This window comes from Nerophis lumbriciformis, linkage group LG08, assembly GCF_033978685.3.
Source record: "Nerophis lumbriciformis linkage group LG08, RoL_Nlum_v2.1, whole genome shotgun sequence".
Lineage (NCBI taxonomy): Eukaryota > Metazoa > Chordata > Actinopteri > Syngnathiformes > Syngnathidae > Nerophis > Nerophis lumbriciformis.
The window spans coordinates 30,330,001-30,342,500 of record NC_084555.2 but is presented as its reverse complement, the minus strand read 5'-3'; the positions used below and the strand labels follow the sequence as shown (position 1 = coordinate 30,342,500).

The following is a 12,500-nucleotide window of genomic DNA, read 5'->3' as shown; positions in this document are numbered from 1 at the left end:
ATCGTGTACAGCGTTTGGAATATTAAGGCTGAATTACTTTTTTGGGGTAGCGGCTAGTGTTGGGTTAGTTACTGAAAACCAGTAACTAGTTACAGTTACTAGTTACTTTATTTCAAAAGTAACTCAGTTACTAACTCAGTTACTTACACCAAAAAGTAATGCGTTACTGTGAAAAGTAACTATTTAGTTACTTATTTTTTCTTCTTTTTAAAAAAAAAACTCCCATTAATGCCCTTTTAGCCTTCATTTCAGTACTGTTATTACACTGGAAAATAATACAATCTGTTGATCAACTTGACATGCATTTGCATCACTGAACTCTGCTAAGCAATGTGGTCTACATACAACACACAAAGACAAAGATATGTTTCAAAGGGCCAATTTATTTCAGGCCAGAACAAATTGACAAAACTATTTTAAATAGCTGCAACATAACATACATAAGTAACAAACAGCATAATAACAACATTGCTGTAAACCAAGGAAGTACTTTAACTTTAACTTTACATACCAAAGCCTAACCAGGCGTTTTTTCTCTCAAGGAATTCTGAAATAAAATCATGTCTGAAGCCCAGAACACTCTACACATTTCCCCAGTTTTAGTTTAGAGATAAGGAAAGATTGGCCTGGCCCACTAGGATCCCTCTTTTTGTTTGTGAACTTTATAGTCTATACATTTAGAGTGATGTGATAATCAAACACTCTAGAAGTCTAGAATGAAAGAGTATATAAATTGACAGTGTGTGTACAATAATTCATAATAACATTGATTCAATATTATGTTTTGAGCAATGACAGTTTGAAATCTTCTGTTTCTAGCCGATACTACATAAAAAATAACGTAAAATAACGCAGTAACGCATCATGTAGTAACGGTAACTGAGTTACTGAATATAAAAAATAACGCGTTAGATTACTAGTTACCGCCGAAACTAACGCCGTTACAGTAACGCGTTACTTTGTAACGCGTTAGTCCCAACACTGGTAGCGGCCTAATTAATTACTATTTTATACATTAAAAACACTGTTACAGTTACTTTCAGTGAAATATGGCACTCTATTATTATGAACTGGTATGAGCTTTTTTAGAAGAAAGAGCAGATAATCAGGGCAAGTAAAAGTCAACACAGACTAGCAATGAGATGTCAACACAATGACGGGGGCATGAGCATCGCTACACAGAAGACTGTACCGCCTTAACAGAAATAATAGCAGGGCGCAAAGCAAATACATAAAACGCTCAAACAAGAACTACTGTTAGGGAAAAAAATGAACAACATCAATGTTAAAAAAGAAAATATAACTGTACACGCGCATGTAAAAAACAACTTTTTTCAACTAGCACCGCAATGCATGCTGGTAAAGACGAAGCAATCCGGTGACACTGCATTATTAGTCTCGCCACACGTAGACTGCTAGCCCAAAGCTAACACAGCTAACTCCAACCGGCACCCTCTTTTCAAGGAAACATTTTTTGTATAACTTGTCTTTCTGGACAGCTTTGCGTAACACTCCCTAACGAAGATACTTTTGAGATGTTTATGGAAGAAAGAAAGGAGCAGATGGATAACGTGTACACCAGTGCCCAGTGCAATATCTCTCAGGCACACAAAAAACAGAGGCTTGCTTATGAGAGGAAAATCTTTCGAAAGTACAGAGGATTGTCTTATAGTGTTAGACAAGCGAGGCAGAAAGGAGGTTAGTTAGCATTATGTATTTCTATTGTTTAAACATAAAAATTTACAGTTTGGTAAGAGGAGTTGTACAATTTGATTAAATTATAATTGTATTCTTATGGGACAAAGTGAGCCAGACTTCAGTGGGCCTTGCAAAATTGGGGAAATAAACGGCAGAACTGTCTCATTAGTCAGTCAATTCTGCAGGGGACATTCTTCAAACAAAATATAGTATGGATCGCCTAAAACTTTACAAGCGAACCAAAGCAATGGCAGACACCACTCCAAACAAACGGTGGGTGAAGTAGTCGGATTTCATTGTATACTTCATTATCATTATCAAAATTTACAAACGTAACACAAAGTATCCTATCCTTGCAGCCCATGCATAGAGAAGGCCACTGAGGAAATATCGATATACTCGATATATCGCGGGTTTGTCTCTGTGCGATATAGAAAATGACTATATCGTGATATTCGAGTATACGCTCTCACGCAGTTGCTTTTAGCTGCGGGCATTACACTGCATGCGTTTCCCACTCTTTCTTGTCTCTGCTTCTCACAGAGACGTAAACCAAGCGCACCTTCTTACACGTCACGCGTGCAACGTCACACGTTCCCGCGGAGCAGAGAGGTAGCGACATGGTAACGTTAGCTGTGATGCTAACGGTGAGGTGCGGGTGGTAATCCGAGAGAGAGAAGGTGCGAATCTGGTAACAAATGGAGGAAGAATTAATTACCAAGAAAAACAGCACGGGATCCATCGTCCGGTGGTGGTTTGGCTTCAAGCAGGAATATGTTCTACATTTTTGCGTCAAAAGCGTTGCTACAAAAAGTAGCAGCACTGCTAATGTAGCATCATTTGAAAAGTCACCCGCTAGAGAATGAAGAGTGCTTGGAACTCCGCATGTCAACATCTCCGGCCGGTGCCACACCAACTAAATGCCCAAGCAACTATTTCCAGATCAACACCGTATGAAAAAAAAAGTCAACAACTGAAGGAGATAACGTCCGCAGGAACCTACCACATAGCGAAGGACATACACTATTTGATTTCCTATTATGCATTTCATTTTTATTTCACAGTTATTCAAATATCTTCTGTGACATCATGCACAAAAGTGCACTTTATTTGTTTTTAACTATTGTAGTGGCGTTCTGTGCAAAAAGTGCACTTTAATTTAGTGTTGTTTTGATATGTCATCTTAGTGACATCATGCACAAAAGTGCACTTATAGCTTGTTTTAAAATGTCTCTGACAATCTTGCACTTTCTGTTTTGGAAATGACATGAATGTTTGTGCCACTGCTTAATAACTGTTTAATAAATACAGTATTGGTAAATTGACTTAGTTGTGATTTCCCTCTCTTTAAAATGAGCATATATGAATGCAGTATGAACAAGAATGTTTTAATGTAGACACAGAATCATCATACTGCTGTGATTATATGCATCAAGTGTTCATTCAAGGCTAAGGCAAAATATCGAGATATATATCGTGTATCGTGACATGGCCTAAAAATATCGCAATATTAATAAAAGGCCATATCGCCCAGCCCTATGTTAGGCCTTAAGTCATTGTGTATGCACCAGAGCCAGGTAATATCTAAAGAAACATATTGGTGTTTACACTCTATTTTATTTATTGTTTTAACTTTCTGCAATTATGATTCACCGCTTACTAACATTGTTCAAGAATGTGGTATCCAACTTTGTAAAATCATCCTGCAGCATCCACAAGATGCAGGCTTTAGAAAAGACTGCATAGAAGATCGAGGTTTAAAAGTTGTAAAATGATTCTGACATGTTTGGTCAGTTGTTCAGCCGACCCAAGTTCGTGTTCGGGGTTTGGATTATTTTGTGCATGTGTGTATGTATAAAGACTGTACATATATACTGTTCTTTCATTCTTGTATACATCATTTACATTTTCTGCTAGCCCAATTCAAGAAGGAATTAAAAAAAAATACTGTTCAACAAACTTTTTAGTATAGCATTTTGTGTGGGCTATAATCAAACATAGTCATTTATTGACAAAAACATGACTTTATAATAACTTTGTGATGTGTTCCTTTTTAAAATGGGCTATTTCAGACCAAACATTTCAATCAAGTATTCAATCAAGTTTTCTGAAAGTATTTTTTAAATATTTTTGGTTATTGATAAATATTTCATATTCAACTTCAGGAAGCACAGAGTTGGCCGAGCCCCCTCTCTATATCGACAACAAGCGGGTAGACAGAGTCCACACCTTCAGGTTTCCTGGCATTTTTATCTCCACTGACATCTTTTTGTTAGAGAATATCACTCATATCATCAATAAGGCTAAGCATCGCCTACACTTCCTGAGAGTGTTAAGGAAGCACAACCTCAATTCCAGCCTGCTGCTGACATTCTACTGTTGATCCATTGAGAGTCTGCCGACATACTGCATCACACTCTGGTACGGCGGCTGCACAGTGGCAGACAGGGAGAGGCTGTAGAGTAACCAAGGCAGCTCAAAAAATCATCGGCTGTCCTCTCCCCTTCCAGATGCACATCTACACCTAACGCTGCCTAGGCAAAGCCAAAGTAACAGCAATGACAACTCCCACCTCGGCTCTGACCTGTTTGACCTGCTGCCCTAAGTGAAATAAACTCAAGAATAATTTTCTCCCAAAGCAATTACCACCCTGAATTGTTGTATGCAGTGACTTTTCATAGATTCTACAACTAATCAAAACCATCAATGCGCAATATTCCAAATGTGCAATATAGTCATACTTGCCAACCTTGAGACCTCCGATTTCGGGAGGTGGGGGGGTGTTTGGGGGCGTGGTTAAGAGGGGAGGAGTATATTTACAGCTAGAATTCACAAAGTCAAGTATTTCATATTATATATATATATATATATATATATATATATATATATATATATATATATATATATATATATATATACAAGAAATACTTGACTTTCAGTGAATTCTAGCTATAAATATATATTTATTTTATTATTATATATATATATATATATATATATATATAAAATAAATACTTGAATTTCAGTGTTCATTTATTTACACATATACACACAGATAACACTCATCTACTCATTTTTGAGTTAAGGGTTGAATTGTCCATCCTTGTTCTATTCTCTGTCACTATTTTTCTAACCATGCTGATGATGCATTGCTGTGTGGCACGCACAAAAGTGCTTTCATCAAATGCACTAGATGGCAGTATTGTCCTGTTTAAGAGTGTCACAACATTGCTGTTTACGGCAGACAAACTGCTTTACGGTAAACGTGACTGCTGTTGTTGTGTGTTGTTGCCGCGCTGGGTCTGGGAGGACGTTAATGAAACTGCCTAACAATAAACCCACATAAGAAACCAAGAACTCGCCCTCTATCATTCTACAGTTATAACGTGATTGGGCAGGTACGCTGTTTATTTTGTGGGAAAGCCTGGATTTCGGGAGATTTTCAGGAGAAAATTTGTCCCGGGAGGTTTTCGGGAGAGGCCCTGAATTTCGGGAGTCTCCCGGAAAATCCGGGAGGGTTGGCAAGTATGAATATAGTTATATGTTCATATTTAATACTCCTCGTAACCATATTTATCTCAGGTTACCTGCATGTAACTATGCACCTTACTTCCATCTATATTGCATATATTTCAAATGTTTTGCTTATTTTCTTAAAACAATTTTTTTTCTTTTTTGCACTGATATTGGTGATGCTCTAATTGTATTATGCTGATGTATAATTACAACAAATGCATTCTATTCTATTCTATTCTATTCTATTTTGTGATGTAAATTCTGGAGAGTACCGTATTTTTCGGAGTATAAGTCGCACCTGCCAAAAATGCATAATAAAGAAGGAAAAAAACATATATAAGTCGCACTGGAGTACAAGTCGCATTTTTGGGGGAAATTTATTTGATAAAACCCAACACCAAGAATAGACATTTGAAAGGCAATTTAAAATAAATAAAGAATAGTGAACAACAGGCTGAATAAGTGAACGTTATATGAGGCATAAATAACCAACTGAGAACGTGCCTGGTATGTTAACGTAACATATTATGATAAGAGTCATTCAAATAACTATAACATATAGAACATGCTATATATACGTTTACCAAACAATCTGTCACTCCTAATCGCTAAATCCCATGAAATCTTATACGTCTAGTCTCTTACGTGAATGAGCTAAATAATATTATTTGATATTTTACGGTAATGTGTTAATAATTTCACACATAAGTCGCTCTTGAGTATAAGTCGCACCCCCGGCCAAACTATGAAAAAAAACTGCGACTTATAGTCCGAAAAATACGGTAATCTGGCGCCAAAAAGAAAGCATGGCTCAAATACATGTGATGTGGTGATTAGTGACGGCGTGGCGAAGTTGGGAGAGTGGCCGTGCCAGCAATCTGAGGGTTCCTGGTTCAATCCCCACCTTCTACCATCCTAGTCACGTCCGTTGTGTCCTTGAGCAAGACACTTCACCCTTGCTCCTGATGGGCCTGGTTAGCGCCTTGCATGGCGGCTCCCGCCATCAGTGTATGAATGTGTGTGTGAATGGGTGAATGTGGAAATAGTGTCAAAGCGCTTTAAGTTCCTTTTAAAAAAAAAAGGTAGAAATGCGCTATACAAGTACAACCCATTTACCATTTACCATACAATCTAAATAACAGGATTGTGTGATTTTTATAACGTTACACACAGAAAAATTGCAGCGAAGATGAGAAAAATACATCTGTTAACTACATTGCACATATTAGTATGAAAAATACATGCATACAAATATTGTGCTTAAACTTATAAGATACACTATTAGAGAGTGGATTTCATCTGACGATGCAGCTAAATCTAACAAGTGTCAAAGTAGATAATGTCATAGATGATCGACATGGCGTTTATGCAGTTATGTAAGAAATGACTACGTACAAATCGCAATTAAAGTAGATGTTTGACAAGGCTTTTATGCAGCTACCTTGCGAAATGTAAATAGATGACGCGATTTTCAATATCTTCACATAAAACTAAAACCTATTAAATCATACATTTGATTGTTGTTAGTGTGAAGCATATATGTTGACTGTCAAAATATCACAAACGGAGCGTTTGTTTGTGTAAAGAGTGTACTCCCGCGAAAGTTAGTTCAAAAGCATTTACACATTCCTTTGATTCCTACGCCTGCACATATACAGGGGGCGCATGAATTCCAAAGGGGAGCACTCTTAGCAAGAACACCGTTGTAGCTCCTGTGCTACTTTGTGTGCTTTGTCAGTGTTTTTTTTAAAATTTTTTATCCTTTTTAGTATGTTTTTCTAGTTTTGCTAGGTCAATATGAGTCCAAAGAAAGAAGAGTAACTGACAAGGTTAAAGAGATTTTTTATATTTTATTAATTCTAATCGACCTGGCTGTTAAAGGGGAACATTATCACAATTTCAGAAGGGTTAAAACCATTAAAAATCAGTTCCCAGTGGCTTATTTTATTTTTCGAAGTTTTTTTCAAAATGTTACCCATCACGCAATATCCCTAAAAAAAGCTTCAAAGTGCCTGATTTTAACCATCGTTTTATACACCCGTCCATTTTCCTGTGACGTCACACAGTGATGCCAATACAAACAAACATGGCGGATAGAACAGCAAGGTATAGCGACATTAGCTCGGACTCAGACTCAGATTTCAGCGGCTTAAGCGATTCAACAGATTACGCATGTATTGAAACGGATGGTTGTAGTGTGGAGGCAGGTAGCGAAAACGAAATTGAAGAAGAAACTGACGCTATTGAGCCATGTCGGTTTGAACCGTATGCAAGCGAAACCGACAAAAACGACACGACAGCCAGCGACACGGGAGAAAGTGAGGACGAATTCGGCGATCGCCTTCTAACCAACGATTGGTATGTGTTTGTTTGGCATTAAAGGAAACTAACAACTATGAACTAGGTTTACAGCATATGAAATACATTTGGCAACAACATGCACTTTGAGAGTGCAGACAGCCCATTTCAGGCGCGCTAAGAACATATATTTTTCCACGATTTCAGCACTCAGGTTAACCATACCTAAATAGACACAAAATACTGCATTACACAAGACTACCCGAATGTACTCGAATGATTGAAAAAAAAAAGTTTTTAAGTTAAATTATTAGTAAACACAGTTCATGTATAATAATTTACGTAAAACCGCGAGTAATGAATAAAGTTTTCATCAATTAATATATTCTGTAGACATACCCTCATCCGCTCTCTTTTCCTGAAAGCTGATCTGTCCAGTTTTGGAGTTGATGAGCATCTGCTTTGAGTGTCGCAGGATATCCACACATTCTTGCCATCTCTGTCGTAGCATAGCTTTCCCCACAGCCTCGTATTTTGAACAAATTTCGTTCAATTTCTTGCCACTTTCGCATCTTTGGGCCACTGGTGCAACTTGAATCCGTCCCTGTTCGTGTTGTTATACCCTCCGACAACACACCGACGAAAGTGAGGAAATGGCGGATTGCTTCCCGATGTGACGTCACGTTCCGAGAGCGAATAATAGAAAGGCGTTTAATTCGCCAAAATTCACCCATTTAGAGTTCTGAAATCGGTTAAAAAAATATATGGTCTTTTTTCTGCAACATCAAAGTATATAATGACGCTTACATAGGTCTGGTGATAATGTTCCCCTTTAAAAGTTAAGGAGTTTTGTGATTTTAAACTGTGAATGCACTACATGGCTAGTGACAGTGTGTGTGTGTGCGTGCGTGTCGGCAGGGCGGCTGAATATGTGGAGGACAGTTGTTGTTATTTTGGCTTTGTTATTAAATAGTTAGTTACTCTACCTCGTTACGTTTTTTTGATAAACAGTATATGGAGTGCTTTATATTGTGTTCAAATTGTACAGACATTTACTCAAATATATTACATTACAGTGTTTCTTTCTTATGAGAAAATTTAATTTAACATACAAACTTTTATATTTACAAACCTTGTTCAAGAACTAATAAAGTTAATAAATCGAGGCTCCACTATATTAGATGTGGCAATCAGCCCATCTCCATCAACAGTATGTGTCAAGACTAACCTGTATTCCTATCGAAGATCGAGGTGTCTTCAGGTACTCTTCTGCTCTCGACACCAAGATGGCCTTGTCACAGGTGACTACTGAACTGTGGCTGTCTGTGGACGGGTGTCTTTTCCCTGCCATGACCCCAGCTGCCTCCATGGCAATAGTTACGGCCTTGGCACTGTCCAGGCTGTCAACGGAGTTATATAGGGCCCTGCCGGGGCTCAGGCCCAGGGTTAGGCCATCAGGACCCCACATCCCTCCGAGGGGGCGCCTTCCATCGTGGTAAGCATCCTGGGTTGACTCTGTGCTGCTTTGGGCTGTGATGGAGATGAGGGGTTTCGAGGTGGTGCGAGGTGGGACGGGTGGAGGGGCCTTCTTGTAGTTTGGTGTGTAGGTAATGGCTGCAAATAAGACATAGGTTTTTTATACTTTGTATATTTGTATATGCAGCCTTATTACACAGATCGGTAGTTCTGCTTATTTTACAGCATATGATCACATTTTCATTCCTTTTGACTAAACATAAACTTTCATACAGATGCTGCCAAAATTATAGACAACATTTTCAAAATGTGGAGACAAATAATTTGGCAAATTTCCATGAATGTACCCCCGGCTCTCCTGTGGCGTACAGCGTCACTACTAGTCTTGTAAAGCAATTTTTATGGGTGCAAATCCAGGTGAGAAATGTGTCAGGAAGGTTTATACATTTTTGTTTTAGCACAAAACATGCATCAAATTAAATTCAAAGGCGAATAAAGCATATATAAATTGTTTTATATGAATACACATGAACTTATTTATTTTTAGAATGAATACAGTTACAATCCTGCTTAGGAACCCAGTACAGTGATGCAGTATTGCTGCTGATCAACGACTGCTTGAGTTGAGTTGAGTTGAGTTGAGTTTGAATTTATTTCGAACATGCAAGCATACAACATGATACATCACAATTTCCAGTTTTTCTTTTCAACATGTTCGAAAAGGAGTAGGAAGAAGCAGAGCTTATTTAATCCTACCCCTTTTCTTTGCATATCAGTTGCTAAAACTTTTTGTTCACTTCCTGTTCACAATTTATTCACAATATACTTCATAAGTACCGTATTTTTCGGACTATAAGTTGCAGTTATTTTCATTGTTTGGCCAGGGATGCGACTTATACTCAGGAGCGACTTATGTGTGAAATTATTAACACATTACTGTAAAATATCAAATATTATTATTTAGCTCATTCACCTAAGAGACTAGACGTATAAGATTTCATGGGATTTAGCGATTAGGAGTGACAGATTGTTTGGTAAACGTATAGCATGTTCTATATGTTATAGTTATTTGAATGACTCTTACCATAATATGTTACGTTAACATACCAGGCACGTTCTCAGTTGGTTATTTATGCCTCATATAACGTACACTTATTCAGCCTGTTGTTCACTATTCTTTATTTATTTTAAATTGCCTTTCAAATATCTATTCTTGGTGTTGGGTTTTATCAAATAGATTTCCCCCAAAAATGCGACTTATACTCCAGTGCAACTTATATATGTTTTTTTCCTTCTTTATTATGCATTTGCAGCAGGTGCGACTTATACTCCGGTGCGACTTATACTCCGAAAAATACGGTAATCACAATAAAAATAAATAAATAAATAATAATAATAATTTAATAACAATAATTGGTGAAGTAAGTCATATTTCATGTGATAAAATAAGTAAGATTATTTTGAGAATGAATGAAAATAATCTTACTTATCCCATTATATGAAATATGACTTACTTCACCAATTATTATTACTACATTTTTTTTACATGATAAGATAAGTAAGATTATTTTGAGAATGAATGAAAATAATCTTACTTATCTCATCATATGAAATATGACTTACTTCACCAATTATTATTATTAAATTATTATTATTTTTTATTTATTTATTTTTATTGTGATTACTTATGAAGTATATTGTGAATAAATTGTGAATTGTAAATTGGTTGACTTGTGATTCGGCCACCCCCGTGAGGCGTCTCGTGTTTATGTCTACATGCCCCACTGCTCTGGTTCGCCACGCTGAAAACAATTTCTTGACTTTGGTTTTGACTTTGTTACGTGCATGAATACATGGATTATTTCATGCTTTCTGTTAATTTCTTTCAAGAAACTCTCAGATCAATTGCCCTTCCAGGACCTCCCATGAAGAACAATGGAGGTTTACTTTACAGACCAATAAAATGAGGAGTCTGGTAATGATGATGATATTTAATATTAGTTATTCATCCCAAAAAATCACAATGTCTAATTTAGAATCGTGCAGACCTGTTTGTCTTAGGTCATGTCAGTACATATTACTTCATATTGTATTCCTCACACGGTTTTTGTTTGTGCTTTGTTAGCTTAATGCTAATTATAGCTGCACACATTTTCCAACCTAATCTTAACATATAGAGAGGATGTTGTCACGCCATGTAGCAGACTAACCTTTTTCACAGTCGCCTTGTTGACATAGAAGAGTGGATAAACACAGCTGTTACTAATGACCTTAATTAGTGCTCTGTAATTGCATGGTACAGAACCTCGCCTGATGTAATCAGCAACACCTGTGATTTTCTATGTCTTTGCTAGCTTTGTAAAAAAAATGTCGAATGATTTTCTTGAAGCAACATGTTGGACTATAATAAAATCAATGACTTATTGTTGATCGTCAGATTATCAGAGCGCACACCAGTGTAAGCCATCAATCCATTCTCACACCCGTGCATGTGCACAATGTGGCCAGGTTATAGATTGACTGTATTGTGATCGCTTCTCGCACATTCTTAATAAAAACAAGAATGTTCAGAATAGAATTACAATTAAAATCCAAAGTTTAAAAACTGAGTCGCTATCTATGATACACGCATTTGCAAAATATAGTTTTTTTTTTTTTTAAATTTGCTTCTATTGTAACGTAAATGAAAATCTACAAAGTACAAATATGCAGATCTTATTTAATCCTACTTTCTTTGCCACATATTCATAGTTTCTTGTTACTAATTAAACAAGAGAAGAATATATATATATATATAAAAATCAATGGTCGCAACTTGTCCAGGGTGTACCCCGCCTTCCGCCCGATTGTAGCTGAGATAGGCTCCAGCGCCCCCAGCGGCCCCAAAAGGGAATAAGCGGTAGAAAATGGATGGATGGATGGTCTTCATATTGATGCATGACAATGTTTTAACCTTCTTTATTTATTAATAAAATGTAATATTCATCCTGCTAATCATTCTGTAATCAAGGACTCGACCAGAAAATGTTATAGAATAACTATATTATTATATGTTACCCCCCCTGCCTCCTATATTCCTCAACTGACTTACTAGCATTATTTTTAGGTGCAAATATCACAAAATAACATTACAAAATATCTTTGACAAAGCATGATAATAATGTAAGACATTTTTATTTTGTTAATATAGTTCAATTAGATGTATAGCGTAGCACTTTTATTTTGAAGCCTGAAAGCGTGCGATTGGTTTGAGAAAGTGTCTTGACATGTTTTCATGTCGAATTGACTGTTTGCAATAAAAAAGTCCCCTTTTGGCTTCCTGCCAACCATTTTTCATTTCTGTTGAGCTTTTATGTCATCTTACTTACTAAATCAGTCACAGTAACAATCTAAATGTTGTTATAACTACACCTTAACTGTAATTGAAACACGGAAGTGAAGCACCACCCACCTCTGAAGACGCGCGCAGTGATGTCGCCTCTTGTCCTTTCTTGTCGAGAGAAAAAACATGC

At 36.9% G+C, this 12,500-nt stretch overlaps 1 protein-coding gene across 1 annotated transcript in view; it reads right to left on the bottom strand.

The window, feature by feature from the left end:
- dlgap2a (discs, large (Drosophila) homolog-associated protein 2a) overlaps positions 1-12,500 on the bottom strand; it is a 394,976-nt gene that overhangs the window by 28,927 nt on the left and 353,549 nt on the right. Inside the window, exon 7 of the mRNA XM_061968624.2 lies at positions 8,741-9,126. Within this exon, the coding sequence (XP_061824608.1) occupies positions 8,741-9,126 (386 nt within the window). The remainder of the gene's footprint in view (positions 1-8,740; positions 9,127-12,500) is intronic.